General features: G+C 39.2%; 2 protein-coding genes and 2 long non-coding RNA genes across 16 annotated transcripts; 2 read left to right on the top strand and 2 right to left on the bottom strand.

The window, feature by feature from the left end:
- The first annotated feature begins 190 nt into the window (after window positions 1-190).
- LOC116931547 lies at window positions 191-4656 on the top strand. Of its 8 annotated transcripts, none has more exons than XR_006651645.1 (12): window positions 191-343; window positions 403-1175; window positions 1240-1414; window positions 1511-1591; window positions 1675-1740; window positions 1799-2134; window positions 2195-2302; window positions 2364-2724; window positions 2783-3551; window positions 3641-3838; window positions 3938-3985; window positions 4073-4654. It is a non-coding gene; the product is annotated as an uncharacterized LOC116931547 (long non-coding RNA). The 8 variants fall into 8 exon arrangements; XR_006651643.1 differs by having other exon boundaries at window positions 1511-1740; window positions 1799-1919; window positions 2028-2134; XR_004399033.2 differs by having other exon boundaries at window positions 1511-1740; window positions 1799-1923; window positions 2028-2134.
- Window positions 4657-5392: 736 nt separating this feature from the next.
- LOC116931549 lies at window positions 5393-7080 on the bottom strand. 5 transcript variants are annotated; one of them, XR_006651648.1, is made up of 8 exons: window positions 6824-7080; window positions 6646-6765; window positions 6421-6449; window positions 6214-6353; window positions 6084-6145; window positions 5865-6016; window positions 5723-5778; window positions 5393-5634 (listed from the first exon to the last, which is right to left on the bottom strand). It is a non-coding gene; the product is annotated as an uncharacterized LOC116931549 (long non-coding RNA). The 5 variants fall into 5 exon arrangements; XR_006651651.1 differs by having other exon boundaries at window positions 5865-5986; window positions 6062-6145; window positions 6421-6765; XR_006651650.1 differs by having other exon boundaries at window positions 5865-6019; window positions 6421-6765.
- A 1358-nt stretch (window positions 7081-8438) lies between these two features.
- On the bottom strand, window positions 8439-12749 carry LOC116931528 (neutral ceramidase). Its single transcript, XM_032939114.2, has 15 exons — window positions 12530-12749; window positions 12230-12373; window positions 11120-11296; window positions 10921-11048; window positions 10652-10853; window positions 10370-10579; window positions 10175-10300; window positions 9989-10106; window positions 9851-9927; window positions 9403-9636; window positions 9245-9340; window positions 9015-9182; window positions 8838-8953; window positions 8601-8766; window positions 8439-8528 (listed from the first exon to the last, which is right to left on the bottom strand). Exons 1-15 carry the CDS (start codon window positions 12653-12655, stop codon window positions 8517-8519), a joined length of 2100 nt encoding a protein of 699 aa, XP_032795005.2. The 5' UTR covers window positions 12656-12749; the 3' UTR covers window positions 8439-8516.
- Window positions 11551-16373, top strand: LOC116931532 (prolyl 4-hydroxylase subunit alpha-1). Of its 2 annotated transcripts, none has more exons than XM_032939123.2 (13): window positions 11551-11705; window positions 13707-13897; window positions 13960-14111; window positions 14178-14348; window positions 14426-14590; window positions 14654-14789; window positions 14891-15007; window positions 15075-15264; window positions 15329-15439; window positions 15497-15610; window positions 15708-15773; window positions 15914-16079; window positions 16148-16373. In XM_032939123.2, exons 2-13 carry the CDS (start codon window positions 13719-13721, stop codon window positions 16222-16224), a joined length of 1644 nt encoding a protein of 547 aa, XP_032795014.2. In that variant the 5' UTR covers window positions 11551-11705; window positions 13707-13718; the 3' UTR covers window positions 16225-16373. The 2 variants fall into 2 exon arrangements, with proteins under 2 accessions (XP_032795014.2, XP_032795016.2); XM_032939125.2 differs by having other exon boundaries at window positions 11556-11700.
- Window positions 16374-17199: the final 826 nt, after the last annotated feature.

Genomic DNA, 17199 nt, shown 5'->3' with positions numbered 1-17199 from the left:
TGTTATTTCGCATAAAGAACCCTATCTCGCTTCTTCTCCAAAATCACGGTTACCAGACTATCAGAGTATCAAGCAAAGTCTGCAGCAAGTTTCGGCTATCCCCCGCCATGGTGCGCACTAGTCGACTAGCCGCACGGACTTTTCCCTCTACTTACACGAACCAAATAGAAAAACCTCTATTGCCCTTCAACTCTAGAGACTAGAAGGCACTAGTTACAGGGAAGGGTAGGTCTTGCTCCCGATCGACCGAGGATTGACAGGTTCTGAAAAGCTGAAGCACTATATGAGCTCCTGAAGGACTGAGTCTGAAAATCTGCAGTACCACATTATTTGGTCCATTCCTGTAAGCTATTTGCAACACAACTTTGTGTTTTTGTTATTCAGTGTTTTTATTCTGTTCAGTTGCTGAGATGTTAGCATGTTGCTGATTTTACAACCATGATACAGAATGAACTTTTGTATCGGTGTGGAACCGGTTTTATCAACTCGTTCATAGTTGACACGCTTGGTGTACCAAACTTTCCTACGTGGTCGAAGATGGCACCCAAAATATTGCTGTTCTGTGTCGGTGCCATCACACCGAAACGGTTGGCTATATGATAGACGTCCTCTACGATGGTAAACTGCTAACCCTATCCTCGTTTTACGCCCGGGTATAAGACGTCCAGAAAGTGACACAACGAAGTTTGATCGCGATTTTTGAGTTTGATCGCGATCAGTTAATTATTAATATTAATTCATTAATTGATTTTTAAGGTTCAATTAATGACTTTCTTGGACTTTGTGAAGGTAATAAGCATATGAAAAGTACTACTAACAGGCATTTAAAACTGTGCAGAACCATTGTTTTGGTAGCAAAGAATTCTAACATCAGAAAAAAGAATTAGCTTACTTGCTATTGTTATTGTAAAATTCCCTTTAGATTCTATGCTAGTATCTATTCGGGTCTTATCTTTATCACCTCATCGATAGAAATTTAATTTTAAATCCTAATAACGAAGTTAGATTTTCATAGTTTGAATAATGATCCCACAATTCAATACCTTGAGAGAACTGTGATTAGAAACATAGATAAATCCAGATATACCAACAGTGACAGTCCTTGGCAAGGCGGATCGATTGCATTTGAACAGCCTGTAACTTCTGTAAGGAATGGTACCATGAAGGTTGCATAGGTAATTATTTGTGTAGAGCAAAAAAATTATTTTGAATTATAATGTGTCATTTTACTAAATAAAGATAACACTATGGAGGATCCATGCTGCACTAGAAAGTTTTTCTATGCACCAAATATAAATCTGTATTGCATTTGCCATTTCAATGAAAAATTGGTACAACAATAGAAATGCAGGCAAAGGGATCATAGCTTAACTTTCAAATACAAACAGAAAAAAAAACTGGAAAATGTGAGAAGGTAGGTCAGCAAAGAAAGTGAAAAAAAAAATTCAAAAAATATTATCTGTCTCAAAATACTGCCACTCTGGGTAATGCATTGCTTGTTATTGTGTAGATAACTGCAGCAAGTGTGACTCGTCGAGGAAAACCATGTTAGCAGTGCCAGTACCGAGTCTGTTTCACTTTTTCCCACAAGGTATATTTTGTATTAAATTTGATCTTATCAAATTTTCGGTTTTGAATAAATCCAAATATTACGATGATGTAATGATATGGGAGCCGAGCCTGCGATAAGAAAACCCCTGATCCAGCTAGTCAGCCATCTCGATATTCGACAAACCAAAAGTTACACACATTGATTTGCTTGAATATTCTTGATTTCTTAAATTTATTTTCACACCAGGAATTGGCAAAAAGACGACATCATACTTTTCCTACTTCTGAGGACAACTGTCGCCGAAAGAGAATACCCCGTCTACAGATTCGGAAGGTGAAAGTGAGATCGAAAACTCTGCAGCAACGAAGTGTGTAAGAAGTTGTTAGGCAGATTGTCTGGCACACAAGGACTAAAAGTCAATTCAATAAATTGCTTCGACACATGTTACATACCCATTCGCTTAAAACGATTTTAGCTAATCCGCTGTTATAGACCACAATGTGTAAATGCGTCGGTACCGTGGAGTAAATACTGCAGTAACCAGAACGGAAAAAAAAATTGGCGCCAACTCGTATATATCAGGTAAAATTATTTGAAAGGTTGCGGAAAAAAGAAAGATATTTGTAGAAAATCCCTGTCTAGATTTTGGCGCAACGCATTCAAGAATGGGGCCCAACACCTTGCAGAGCTGAAGAAAATTATAAGAAAGAATTAGTACAATTTGTAGAGAGCAAAACAAATCACGGGAAGGTCAGGAAGAGCTGGTTTAAACTAAAGGTTTTACTTACTCTTGAAGTTACACCATTTTTAGGTTTTCTACTTGTGGTGATGTGTTTCTTGTTCTAGTGCCCAAAGGGAACTAGATAACCACAGCAAAGGCTAATAAATTTATGGTTGATATAAACTATGACGACGAAGCAGATATGGCAGGCGAAAGCGAAACGATTGCGCTGCTGTCGTTCGTTACTTGCGGCATCGGTATTACGGTCAGTAAAGCATCCGACACATAGAGGGATGATTCAACAAATACGAAAAACAAACGGCCTTCGGTTCAGTCTTTCAAACCAAAATAGAATGCAGTAATATACTACGCGGCGTTTAGAATCTCAGTAACCGAATATACTGGAGGCTATTTCGTGCTTCAAGTCCAAGGGCATTGCAAAAATCCTAAGGTAATCCTACGAACTAGTTTCTCGAGCTACAAAATGAAATCCATTGTTATCCATTTAGGTAAAAAAAAACTGATGTATATCGGTATCCTGTAGTACGAGAAGTCTTTGAAGAGGAAAGAGTAAGCCAGTGGCTTAAACTTAATAAGTTATTCGAAAAGAAAGACTGATTTGGACTGTTATGGCTCAGCGAACGTGAATTTTGCCACTTATACTTCATTCGCGTTCAACTATGAATTCCTGCAGCATCAAGGAGAATTCATCAAGGAATTCCTCGGGACACAATGAGGACAATGCAGAAACCGACAAAACAATCGCAACCAATAAATAAGCCATCAATGAAGATGATTTGTTGAACATCATAGGCTCACAGCTCCAAGATACCGAAAATTTAACATGTACATATGCTATTGGTCGTGCTTTTTTACTATTTACTGTCTAATTCGGCCGCCAATTGATTTTCTGGTGTAACCTTTCGATTGACTTTTTCTCCCTCGCTCTACGCTTTTAAAAACGTTCGTATTTTTGTGTTATAAATCACAAAACTAGATGGCGCTGATGTGCTTCAGTATTTTGCCGTGCTTGACGTGTGAAACCGTGTTCCAATATTTGTTAACTGTTATACATTCTTATTGAAAAGGGAGATTAAATCGAATGATTTGATGTCTACTGTTCAGTGTTTTCATTCTTTAGTGTGTTGTTTAAGTGAAACACATTAACTGGATTATTTTTGTGTGGAATGAGTGATCTTGTGATCAGCTATGCCAGCTGACAAATCCAAAATCTATTACATTTGCTTTCCATCATGCAAATCTATTACTCATTGTGAGGTATTAATTTTGACAATCAGAATCCAATTGGTATGATTCTGCTTTAAAAAAGTAGCTTGTGAAACGTTTTCACTAACTTTTTTTTAAAGGATGCTGAACGAACAGAAAGTTTACAAATGACACAAAAATCACATGGGTTGGAATACCATCACCTCATTCTGCTACTCTTTATCGGTTCATCATATCCTGTCAGTGCTGTACTGACAAGTGCAACATATGTTGTGTTACCAACTGGATGGATTGGAATACCTCACATCATTCATATACTCTTTGCTTGCTCATCTCATGTAAGTTTCAGTCTGGTAAAGCCAGCCTACCCCTCCATATTGTGCTGCTAATGGTAAACAACCAAAATTTCAGCAGTCTTATCATTATTACTTTGCCAGCCGACACATATCTTCGCCTCGCCCGTCGCCCCTTTCTCGCTTCACCCGGTAAAAGCGGCCTCATTCCTCTATATTGTTTTGTCAACGGTTAACAATCACCATTTCAGCAGCCAAATTTTATTTCTACTTTGCCAGCCAACACATGTCTTCGCCTTGTCCGTCACTCCGTCTTCGCCTTGTCCGTCTTCGCCTCGCCTGTCACCGCGTCTTCGCCTCGCCTGTCACCCCGTCTTCGCCTCGCCTGTCACCCCGTCTTCGCTTCGCACGTCGCTCCGTCATCGCCTCTTAGTCGCCCCGTCATCTTCTTTGTCATCATCATCATCTTTGTGGTATCGTTGTATTTTGTAATGTGCAATTATGTAGTGTTAATTAACCCGTTGGCTGCCACCCACTTTGATCCCCTTTTTTTTTAAAGCTTGTTAGGGTCCGGCAGCGCTGTTCTGCCCAATGGTCTATATGCCATGGGTGGGACAGTTGCACAAGCCGTGTGGCTCAAAGTCGATCGTCGAGGCAATGCACCAGTAGGGACTTCCCTCTTCTAGATGTGGTGGTGGTTGCCTGGGGTGTGCATTCCCATAACGGCTTCCATCATCATATCAGCCCGGACTTGTCTTCGGACAGGTCTCCCTTGGTCGCTATCCTTTCGATAGTGATGTAGCTAGTGTAGATTTAGTGGCGTGGCAGCCAACGGGTTAGTTTTATTTATGTATGTTTTGTAATGTATTGTATTGAAATGTAAAAATTTGTGGTGGATTTGTGGGTGGATGGAGGGACAATAAAAACTTTTACATATATTTCAATTTTGAGTTTATTTCCGTGAACATATGTAGGGACTTGGTTGGGGATCGAACCCTTGACCACCGGAACATCAGTCCAACGCTTTTCCATTACACCAACTTTAACATGCTATCGGTATCAATTTATCCCTTAATAACCTTGTTTGTGGTGCATAAGTAGATATGCCAACAAATTCAAACTATTATTTATACAGGAAACAAATGCCATAATGGTTGAGTGCTTTACTGGGATTCCAGATGTCTGAAGTTCGATTCCCAGAACAGACCAATTCGAACAGACCAATTCTATCGTAGAGCGCATCCGGATATTGCCTTTCATTGTATCGGCAAGCGAGAAGATGACAAGAAATTGTTTGAGAAGAGAGTACTAAAAACTCTAAGGAAAAAAATTTGTAACAAAATTTCACAATTTTTTTCTAAAATTTTTTTATTGTTGGTGAAATATACGTATACAACAAATATCACTGAATTGAATCACCGGGGAGATTACCCGGTGCGTGGCTAAGAGAAGCCGGAAAAGGATGGAAGGTTTCGGACAAGTTTTTACGTGAGCGATTAACCGTTAATTCGGATTTGTGGGTAGCCTCTTCGCCCTCCAATGATATCATAGAACTTAAGGACCCCCACGTCCCCTTTCCGGACAGCGCACTCACAACCTTTACTGCTGATCACAGTAGAGGCATGACCCCCTACGGGCTTATTACGAGTCAAGGGGAAACGGGGCCACAGAAAAGAAGGGAGCCCAGATATGCAATTCAATTTTTTAAAATAAATAAATACTATCATGTGGAAGGAAATAAATGAATCTTGAAATTGCCGGTCGTCCTTCCAAAGAGTGCCAGAGTGTCATCCAATTACTGCATAGCATAGACGGTCGATAACAGATCCTGCAAGAACTTCCTGAAGGTAAAAAAAAAAAAATGTTCAGTTAAAAATTCTGAATATTTATTGAATAAATATTGAATATCTATCTGTCTGTGACAAATACCTTCTGTGGGAATTTTTTTAGTAGCCTATAACATCAATTAAAGACTTTGCAAAGATCTATATTTTGAATGAAAAAAAAGGTTACAATTGAATGAACTGATTCCATAAAGTAATAAAAGTGTGAAGCACACAATAGTACTTACATCAAGATCACATAATACCCATGTACCATAATTCAAAATCCAGTTGTAGAAGGAAATAGTTTGGTTTTCAAAGTAGGATGTAATCTGATAAAACACTCACAACTTCAAATTGGACGCTCATTCTGAAATGTTAATATATTAAAACTTGTTATCTGCTTGTGGGAAAGCAAAACAACATTAATGCAGATATGTTGTACATGTAAAAATAAACCTGAATACCAGCTGTATATTAGAAATCACCAATTTCCATAATCCTTTTTCCAGGATGATAAAATATCCACCTGGTTTCCAAAAATAGGTTAACATTTTCTAAAAAATTATTCTAACCGAACTAGAAAAACCGACATACCACAAAGGTAATGAAGTAGTGTGAAAATTGCATATGGATAATAGAAGTGGAAAACAAAAACACAATTTCCAACGATAATGTTATCTCAGGGGTTGATGTATTTATGAAGCACACTGTAAGGCTGCTGACAGTGGGTATACCTGGAGAATGAAAACATTGTGTGACAGAAAATTGAACTGAAAGAAATAACATGCGAACATATTGTACCATTCAAAGGATGTCTGGTGACAATCTACCTTCAAATAACAATTAAGTGTATCATGCAAATAATCTTGAAAAGAAGTGTGTCTCAGGTTGGCACAAAAAAGAGGCAAATTTTAGTGTTGTTAACCAAGATAATGTTTAAAATAGAACACAATCTACATTCAGCAGACAACCAGTAACAACTAAGGCGTAAGGCCTAAGAATTTCTACCATAAGACGGCTTGTTACCTTGGCATAGTTACAAAATTCAATTCTATACATTAGTGATATTTCACTAACTTCAACTTCAACTTTAAGGCACCCAGCTGCTGGCTCTAGGCTCTAGTAAGTAGCAGCCGGTTTTGGAGTCTAAGAGAATCTTTCACTTAATTAAATCAATATTTTCTAAAAAATTAACACGACCTACAAACAATAGCAGCAGCAAGATTCGATATTCCAAAACTAGAAATAAAAAATCCTAAAATTAGCTCACAAATGGCTGAAATAACAACGTTCAACCATAGACTACAAGGTAAAGACTGAACTCCCCTATAACCCTCCACAGGCGATGCTTCTGCATGCCGGTAGGGGTCAGGCCGTACCGGTTAACAAGGCAATTTAGTCGTTCCCCGTTTCCCTACTGATTACGTGCTTCACACACACGCATTTTCGGGTATATGGAATTCATATTGATATTTATATTTTATACTATAATTTTATATAGCCCTTCCACGTGTCTCTTGAATTTTTGCTTAATTTTACTTGCAAATTCGGGTGTAGAAAAAAAAGTTTTATGTGACCATCGTTTCTCATGAATATTTGGATTTTTAAATGAAATCTTGAAACACTGTTGTGAATTTGTAGGCGTCATTTACATTGTTTACGTTGTGGTTTTTCAAGGATTATGTTGTTCTGTGGTGTTCAAAATAAAACAAAAGGTATTTAATTAATTTTGGTTATGAATCTCGCTAGGCGATAAATGATAAATATATGTGATAATTCGATTCTTGAGTGATCAGAAGTCAGTGTTTAAAAGGTTGTCAGTCACTGAATAATACATACATCTTGAACATATTTTTAAATTTTTAGGTCTTTTTATTTATTTCATATACTAAAATATTAATATAGGGCAGATACAAACGGCGAAATTAGTTGTATCAACTGAGTGTAGTTTGTAGCTCGCGCCTACTACCTTCTGTTGAAATCGAAAAAAACAACAACCAGTGTTTCACGATTTCTTTAAAACGAAATATATTCAAGGGAAAAGGGGGTCACATAAAATTAATTTTTTCTACACCCGAACTTGTAAGTAAAATTGAGCAAAAATTCAAGGGACACGGGGAAGGGCTATTCAAAATCATGGTATAAAGTAGAAAAATCAATATGAATTCCATATACCCGAAAATGCGTGTGTGTGAAGCACGTAATCAGTAGGGAAACGGGGAACGACTAAATTGCCTTGTTAACCGGTACGGCCTGACCCCTACCGGCATGCAGAAGCATCGCTTCGGACGATTCCTCTCGGGCTTATGGAGCCGATCGCCGTCTTTACTTCGTAGTCTATGGTTCAACTAAATCACTGACAAGGGGACTGGTGTCGACTGCCACTGCGACAGCACCTTCGATTGAATTAATTTGAGGGTGGGACGGAGGGGGGGCTGGTGTCGTATGATACTACGACACTTCGCGAACAATGGGAGCCGTTGAGCGTAATCAGAGCATATACGGTTGCCGCGATTCAAGAGCAGCTACAGCCCAACCCTATCGGGAACTTCCCGAACGGATTAAGAGTCCCTAGTGTTAAAATTTAGATTAATCGAATGCTTTCAAGTAAATTGTATCCCCCTTCCAAACTTGTTTGACACCAGAGACTGGGGTCAACATTGAGGTTCCGTTACTATGGTTACTGGAGTCATGCAAGATTAGGCTATGCAGTAGGCTCTACTATTAGAATTGATCTAGTTAGACCCATTCTCTCAACAGAAGCCATCTACTGATGTCAAAAACATAGATCGAGGGCAATAGATGAAAAATAAGTTGACTTAAAGAATGTAACGTATGTTTATTTCCTTTAATTGATGAAACATGTTCAGGGAAACAAGTTACCTCCTCGTCAGCTACTAAGCTCCAACCTGCAATTAAAAAATATTATTTTCCATTTGAGTGTGCTGGATAAGTTAAATAGTGCAGATAAACACAATTACCGTAAAGGATTGAGTAGTGCCGTTGTAAGGAACAGTGCTACCATCTATGTTTTTATAATGACCAAAATGCGAAATACGATATTCGCCTTCAGGATTGTCGCCTGGCACAATCCAGCGAAGATGAGCTTCGCTCTGTCCAACACCTGATGTTCTTTCCCAAAAGAAGCTAGTAAAGAATGAAAGAATTAGGTAAGAATGGTCTTAGTGACATCTTATAACAGTTAAACATGTGAGTACAATGTATCAAAATGGGCGTCGGTTCGGATGACTTTCCAAGAACCATCAGTCTGCTTGGCCTCCACATTCATGAAAGTATTATCCAGCATTAGATTGTTACGAGGATGCCCAGCAACCTGATAAACGAAAAACTTCCTAATTGGTAGGTTCTCTTGCATTTTAAAAATTAAGTCTCACGAATGTCGCCGTCACGGTCTCGTTAGGTCGTACAAATGGATACGGCTGTACAAGGCAATCACCGAATTTGCGATTGAATGCAGGTTTATCAAAAACGACGCCAGGGACGAGAGAGATTTGCTTGTCCAATAAAAATGGTGGAGTTGGGCCAGCAGTCAAGGTTTCATTCTATACAAATTGTTATCAAAGGCGTGCTGTTTGCAAAATAGAGCAATGAAAAATGCCTAAACCTTGAAGATACTTCGTGTCAATGTCTTGTACTGATCCAGATGAGCGGACAGAGTGTGTGGCCCATAAATTGTCGACGCACCTTCGTACCGTTGGACCTATAGATTCATAGTCATTTACCGTGAAGCCAATTGGAACTCAAGCGAAGAAACGTGTGAACCTGATATTCTTCGAAAGTGGTGACGTAATGAGTGTAGACGTTGGAGAGTCCGGCAATGACCGTTTTAATGTTGGACCCTCCTCCATTGTTACTAGCTTCGGAATTTAGAGCTTCCCGGAACCGTCTTCCTGCCATAGTAGTGAATTCACCCGGAACTGCTGCGATGAGCAGCTGTCCGATTCGTAAGACTTGCGTTTCCACGATGCTAGGATGCCAGTCGTACGGCCACGTAATCTGTTAGGATATAGAAAACTACTATGGAAACCTATCTCCAAGGTTCTAAAATTATAACATCGTAAATTTTGTATGAGCTGTAGTGGAGGAAACCCTAAAGTATCTTTCAATAGACAATACTATTTATACGGACTCTTGAAACACTCTCAGTTGCCATTGTGGTAATGGGTTCATGGAGTACGTGACTAACACCATAAAATACTGTAAGGCTAACCTCTCCAGTAGAAAGTAAAACTGGTTTGGGTGAATGACATTGCTTGATTTCTTCACTCGGTTTAACCAACGCCGAACCTAGTTAGAAGGTACACAAAAGATTCAGCGTAAGTTACTAGATGAAATTAAACCAACTTACCCACGAGGTTCCAAAAATTGTTTTCAGAAGAAGTTCCCTGCGTGAAATCGAAAGCTCCCGGTCCGTCTGTAGTTCCAGCCGCGAAGCTGTATCCCATGGCTGGCTTGCACAGTTTTGTCTAGTTGCAACAAAAGCATAAAAATGTTGACAGTTTATGGGCTAGAGCTTATTTCTTGCATTCTTTACCATAGTCGGTCCGTTGACAGGATCTTCGATCTCAACCCAATAGTTGGGCATGTCGACAAACTGATGGGCATACTGAACTGGGCCTTCCAGCGCCTCTAACTCTGAATTGTCTTTTTCATACATGCCCTGTTAAGCACGAGATCAGTAGAATATGAGTATAAATTTTTCAAAATTTGAATTATGCCTTAGGGTTACCCAAGCTTTCTGAAACTGTTTTTCTCCAATAATTCGGGTGCTATCGACCATATCTTTCCCGGGTCCGAATGCGATGCATTTCTGTGTCCTACCATTGCACGTGGAGCTAACAAAATCACATGGAAGTCCTGTGTCAATGCATTTCGCTCCCATCGTGTTTGGAGAAACATCTCCAAGGTTCGAACTAGCAAAAGCTGCCACAAACGGTCCCTGTTACGTTGTTAACAAGCAACAATATTTGAATCTTTTATCAATCAAAGAAACTAGCGAACAATGACAGACTTTTCCTGGCATGATATCAGCTCCGTTGACAAAGCCCTCAAACAACAATCCTGCGTATCCCTTGTTGTCCGACGAAATGAAGGGATTGGTGTTATTCATGCTGGTACAATGAACGGCATACCAATTTATTATGCCGATTGGTTGACCGGTAGTTGAAACGAATTTTAGCTGAACCATATCCTTATCCGTATTGTAAGTATACCTGTCATGGGAAATATTGTTTAACAGATTAGTCTGATATCCCCCTTAAGTTTCTTTTCAAAACTCGCTTGGCTCTTTCAGGTGCTGGATTATTTAGATAAGAGGCAGGGCTACGATTGATGTTGGCGTCAACTAATATATCTTTTGAATAATAAATGTTTGCAGATTGCATGTTTCCGTCGGCGATGTCAATACTCTTGAAGAAAAAAAAGGGAAGAGATAATTAGATGAACACGGGACTATCTCCTTTAGGATTTGCACAATCACCTTAACGATGCCATCGACTAAAGCATCGAATGATTGTTGAACCCAGCCTTTGCTGGTAACCAGAAAGAGTACATATTGAAGATATCCACCAGGTCCTGAATGTGTATGTGTTCCGCTTAGAACAACGTTTTTATGCGAGTAAACTCCGGGGAATTTTGACTCCAATCGCCTCACAACCTAATCAAGTATAAAATCTATTAATAAAGAATGGGCATTACGTAAATCGAACCAGTATTCGTTTCTCGTATATGTCTTTTTCCGTTCACACACAAAATCAGCTCACTTATTTATGTGCTGTTATATGAAAAAACTTCAATGCCAATACGATAAGGAAGGAGACAAAGAAAACTGCTGGGCGAGAAACATATTGAGGAGGCGGTACTTCAGTCGGTACCCGAGTCCATACATTCCGGCTTTACCTGTGAGCGTGTAAAACTTCAGTTGATTACCGGCCGCAATTGAATACACTTGCTGGTTTCTTTCGTATTACAGGTGTTGTTCAACTGTGAAAGAACTAGTGTCATCTTCCTTTGGAGTCGAGGAAACGAATCTTCTGGTCTGGCAATACAACACTTTTTCACGTAAGGTAAGTAAATAATTTCGTGGACCAAAGGATTTTACCGATATATCTATGCATCACTTTTGTCGAATGAATTTGACTGCAAAGGAAGATCACAAGGTGTGAACGAAATTTCTGCTAAAAATGGAGCCACTGGAATACCTTTATCTATGGTTTCTTTAGTAACGTTATAGTGAGGGGAAAAAAATTGTCAAGGCAAGTTCATTAGCAACAAAGGAAGCTGAAGGTCAATCTTCTCGTAATTCCTGATCGTTTACTTGTTTCCAAGTGCAATTCTAAATTGTTTCTTAGTAGAAGAGCTGCTACCTTGCTTTAACGAGGGAAGAGGGAAAAGTCTGGAAAGATATCCAAACAAATGACCATCTGTTGCAGAGTTTTCTCAGATCAGTCGTCGTTAACGGGAAAAAAGAACAGTTGAATTTAATTAACTAGCCTTAGTTATCGTATCAGTTTCTGTTTTCCCGATTTGTTTTGAACGTTATCTATCCAACTGCGATAAAGACTGCATAAAAAGTGACTTTTTTTCTTACTTCTGTTTTGACGACTTGGTCCATCAAAGCGCAATCTACACTAACAAATGCGACACGTCTGGTTTCATCGTCGATAATAAACGTTCGCGAATACTGGCGCGTGTGAATTCCTGCAGATTTTTGTGCTGGCTGTGCGTATCCCATCTAAGACAAAAATGAATACAAAAGAAAATTTTATTTTAAATTACTTTTTAAGTAGCATGCTAGAAGATAGCGTAGAGATTTGCTGAAGAGGAAGAAAGGCAAAATAAAAATATTTCCCGAACTTCATTATGGAACTATTCAGTAGAAAAAAGGTACCATGTTAATGTCCGCCGCAGGTCCAGTAACATCAGCAATTCCCACGCCAACTTGGTAAACCGATGGCACGGCGAAACAAACATGGAAAACGAAAGCAAAAACGATGAGATGGAAAAAAAACTCCATGATTCCAAATTCGATTGCGTCGAACAACTAGCAATAAAACCTCGTCTTGCCTCGTCGACAGGAATCAATCGATAGCACCACTGAGATTAGATTGCAGATGAGGTATCCTGGTTGTGACGGATAAAGAATAAATCTTATCACACGAGGGGATCGAACTTTCAGCACGCCTAACATCTTTAGGCAAAAAACGTGTCAATGTTGGAAAAATATTGTTCCGTTTTAACGTAATGCCTATTCGTATTAACATGCACGTTCACATTGTGTTTGATGAGGCAAACACTTTGCAGAGCATTGGCATCATTGTTAACAAAGAGCTAATGCTCAGCCGCATGCTGCTCAAAAGATTGAAACAAACAAACTTACCTCCTCAACTAGTGTGTCCAGCACAACCAGCAGATCAAGTCCGGAATACAACTGACGATACGAGGACGGGGATTGAAGTTAAACATTATTAACTATTCAAAGAAAATCCATTAAGCAAGGCCCCCTGATATGGGAGAAGACAGGATGGATCTAGATTTCATTTGCATTTTGTGCAAGTGTCCTATCGTGTGCAAATGTACAGGTTCTTAAAAAGGAATCCAAGGTTGTCGCGTAATACAAATATGGTCAAAATCTTCCCTAAAATCGGCCTTGAAGCATTGGTAATTTGGTATATAAGAAAAGTGAATTAAAGTTAAATTTAAGTAACGTTATTATTATATATTTTTTATTGTACGACCATGCTTGAAGAAGATGTAGAAATTACAAATATGAAATTCGATAGGAAAGAAAAGACTTCTAACACAAACATAGGGAAATATTCGTAAAAGTATTTTCAGTCACTAAAACGAAGGTTAAGGGTGATACAAAAGCTGCCAGGTTCTAGGTTATGAATTCGTAGTTATGTATTCGTGATTGGCTGATGGCTCAATATTGTTGTTATACGTGCTTCAACGCTTATATCGCCATCTGTGACCTGTCCGAAAAACTGTTTAACATGTAAACTTTAAGTGATATTAACATTTCTAAAATTTAAACCGGGTTCATACAAATATTTTTTTCTTTTTAGGTAAACAAGAAAATGATCATTTTTGCCTTAGCCTATACCGTCCTCATTTTCCTGCAATCAGCTGCTGTTTCTGGCGATATGTTTACGGCCCTAGCAGATATGGAGGACCTAGTATCGACAGAGTTACAGCTCGTAAAGTATCTTGAAAATTATATTCAAGAAGAAGAGACTAGACTGACGCGACTGAAAGGGTGAGAACATTTCTTATGGTAAACTGAAAATGTACTATACATTTCCCCTTCACTCTCATTAGTTTTCTGGAAGAGTATGAAAGCATTTACCAAGAAGCCAGCGCGGATCCGACCACCTATTTAGCTAATCCACTCAACGCTTATCTATTAGTTAAGCGTCTTACGTCTGACTGGAAGAAAGTGAAGAGCGTAGTTTCACGTAATGTTGGCTCTGGTATGTTTAATTCGTATTGTAAGGCTATGGTCTTCCTAGTTCAATTAATGTAATATCTCTCCATAGATTTTGTAAAGAACATCACACAGCAAAGAAATGATTTACGTTTACCATCCGACGAGGATTTAAATGGAGCAGCCGTAGCGCTCATGAGACTGCAAGATACTTACCAGTTGGATACACACGCTTTAGCTGAAGGAAAAGTGTTGGGGAAGAAGAATTCCCGTCAACTCACCGGTAATTAACAAGAATGGAGCGATGGTGTTCCACATCAATCTGAGAAAAAGGCCGTTAATTTGATTGTTTTATTTTAGCTGATGATTGCTGGGAACTCGGTCGCCAGTCGTACAACAACGGCGATCACTATCACACTGTTCTATGGATGTCAGAAGCTCTGAGCAAATCAGAAAACGAATCAAACAAAACCGTTTCCCGACAAGATATTCTCGGATATTTAGCATTTTCCACCTACAAACAGGGTATATCATGAAAACGCACATTTCCTGTTGTTAGATCCATTTAAATAGGAATTTGTCACACAGGAAATGTGAAGGAAGCCCTGCATTTGACTCGTGAACTTCTCAAGATTGTTCCTTTCCATCAGCATGCGCTCGGCAACGTAAGACACTACGAACGACTTCTTCGTGAGCAAGAATCAGCACACGAACAAACTGCTGCGTATGGATATAATTTACTTCAATCGGCTGTGGTGTCTTTAACCTGTCTCGAGTTGCACAGTCAACACAGTCAAAAGTATTTAATGCTTGTTTGTTGTTTAGCATTGACGATGTCACAACAGACGAGCGATTTAACGCAACAAATCTAAAACTGGCGAAGACTTTGAGGACATTTGGGGTACCCAACGATCTTTGGGATAACTATGAAAAGTTATGCAGGTAAAAAAACAAAACATTTTTCGCACCTAAGATTTCTATTGAAATATGACACTGAAATTCCTTATAGAGGGGAGAAACTAATGGATCCCAAAATCGAAGGCCGTCTCCGATGTCGTTACGTGACCAATAACGTGCCTTTCTTCTTCATTCAACCCGTCAAACTCGAAGAAGCTTTCTTAAAGCCGCTGCTTGTTATCTATCATGACGTCATCTTCGACGAAGAAATTGAAGCAGTCAAGAAGCTAGCCCAACCCAGGGTATAGTGAGACATGAGCTTCATAGCAGTACACTGTTAACCGTATTTTCTAAATTTATCGATAGCTTAAGAGAACAACTGTACAAAACATGGAAACAGGTGAAAGTATACCGGTCAAGTATCGAATCTCCAAGGCGGCCTTTTTGAGGGATGATGAACACCATCTCATATCTAAGGTGAAAAATCATTATTAAAAGTGCGATAGCTAAATTGTACGTAGTATGCTCAATCAGGTGAGTCGACGAGTCGGATACATCACTGGTCTGGACATGACAACGGCTGAGGACTTACAAGTTTGTAATTATGGAATCGGCGGACATTATGTGCCTCATTTCGATTACGCAAAGGTACGAAATTGCTCGTAAAGTGTTTAAGTTTACATGATTTCGCGCAGTTTTTCCTGCTCTATTCCTATCCTAATTTCTTTTCATTTTATGTCAACAGAAAGGCGAAGTTCATGGTCCCAGAGACCTGGAATGGGGCAATCGTATAGCCACTTGGTTATTTTACGTAAGTTTTTCAATAATTGTCTTCGCAAAAACTTCCAACTTGCTCGTCAGCCATATACTTTTATGGCAAACCAAGTTCTTTTCAAAATCCTGAGGCTTGCAATAAATCGCCTGTATTTTTAAAATTTTCCAATCGACTAGATGAGTGACGTTGAAGCCGGTGGTGCGACAGTTTTCCCCTCTCTGGGTGTGGCACTCTGGCCCCGGAAAGGAAGCGCTGCCTTTTGGTACAACTTGTATCCCAATGGTGAGGGTAACGAAAATACTCGACACGCTGCGTGCCCTGTCCTTACTGGATCTAAATGGGGTAAGACACTTCCAATAGTTCCCCATCGAATAGCATGTTTATAAGAATCTTTTAAAAAACTGTTCTAGTGTCTAACAAATGGATTCACGAACGAAATCAAGAGTTACGTCGCCCATGTGGTTTGAACTATAATTCCGAAATGTAACGCAGAAAATGCAGCACTGTAATCTCACGTCTTTCGTAATTTTTTAATTCTCTAGTAAGCTTTTTTTCTCCCTTTGAAATCGAATGAAATTTCTTTTGATGTCACGTTGTCGTTTCAACAATTGTAAAATACAAAGCGTATACACTCCCCATTGTGTTGGAGTGATGTCTATCATGCATAGTATTTAGAAACACGCAACATTCGAGATTTCGAATCAGCTCGTTATAAACTCCAGCCGCAAAACAGCCACAGCTATTCATTGTTTGTTAAGACGAAGGGTTTAACAGATAACTTCCAAAAAACGAGCTGTTAGTTTAATAGAAAAATAGAAAATCTGCTCTTAGAAAGCTGTCAAGCAGAAAACCCAGCAGGGACGTTAGGTGTCTGCAATGCCCTGAGCGATTATAATTACAAGTGATACCTCTTGTTTCAAGGTTTCTATCAATACAAGTTTCTCGTTCTCCCGAAAAAATAAATAATGTTTAAAAAAATTCCCGGGGTCGCTGACTCCGGCACGAACCGACGTATCGTTGCGCAAGATGAATCATCCGTTGAAAGTGAATTCAAGGTCTCCCGCCCTCGAAATGCTACGTGATCTTATGTTGGGTTCTGCAAGTGATGCTTTGCTTTCTATTGCCATCCAAAAAAAGCCGACTTGAAATTTGCATTTCCACTTTATCGAGGCGGTCGGCAGTTTCCCAACGACATCAAATGTTATTTTCGTAATTCGGACGGTAGTTTTTCGTCAAAGTTTAGAGAGCTACAAACTAAAAAAACTACTGTATATAATGCCTTTATTGTTACGTTGTTTTGCCTCAAAATTGTAGCGTTTTGTGATATAACGAAACCATAAACGAATCATCGTGCAGATCCAGTATTCAGACATTTATCTCTTTCTTTGGAACCTGTAGGGACTGAAAAACGATGGCAAGGCTTCTTTTAGGGATCTGCTTGTTTTGTTTTGTTTTTTTTTAT

Source organism: Daphnia magna, linkage group LG10 (assembly GCF_020631705.1).
Source record: "Daphnia magna isolate NIES linkage group LG10, ASM2063170v1.1, whole genome shotgun sequence".
Classification (NCBI taxonomy): Eukaryota; Metazoa; Arthropoda; class Branchiopoda; order Diplostraca; family Daphniidae; genus Daphnia; species Daphnia magna.
This window is presented reverse-complemented; position numbering and strand designations above follow the sequence as displayed.

What these genes read in the sequence shown, in the direction of transcription:
- LOC116931528 (XM_032939114.2), bottom strand. Translation starts at nt 12,655, where the DNA reads ATGGAGTTTTTTTTCCATCTCATCGTTTTTGCTTTCGTTTTCCATGTT. An exon ending in CCACTTTCGAAGAATATCAG is followed by an intron (nt 9,341 to 9,402) that starts GTTCACACGTTT and finishes ATGAATCTATAG; the next exon opens with GTCCAACGGTACGAAGGTGC. An exon ending in GACGCCCATTTTGATACATT is followed by an intron (nt 8,767 to 8,837) that starts GTACTCACATGT and finishes ATTCTTTACTAG; the next exon opens with CTTCTTTTGGGAAAGAACAT.
- LOC116931532 (XM_032939123.2), top strand. Translation starts at nt 13,719, where the DNA reads ATGATCATTTTTGCCTTAGCCTATACCGTCCTCATTTTCCTGCAATCA. An exon ending in ATTTTCCACCTACAAACAGG is followed by an intron (nt 14,591 to 14,653) that starts GTATATCATGAA and finishes TTTGTCACACAG; the next exon opens with GAAATGTGAAGGAAGCCCTG. An exon ending in AGAAGCTAGCCCAACCCAGG is followed by an intron (nt 15,265 to 15,328) that starts GTATAGTGAGAC and finishes ATTTATCGATAG; the next exon opens with CTTAAGAGAACAACTGTACA.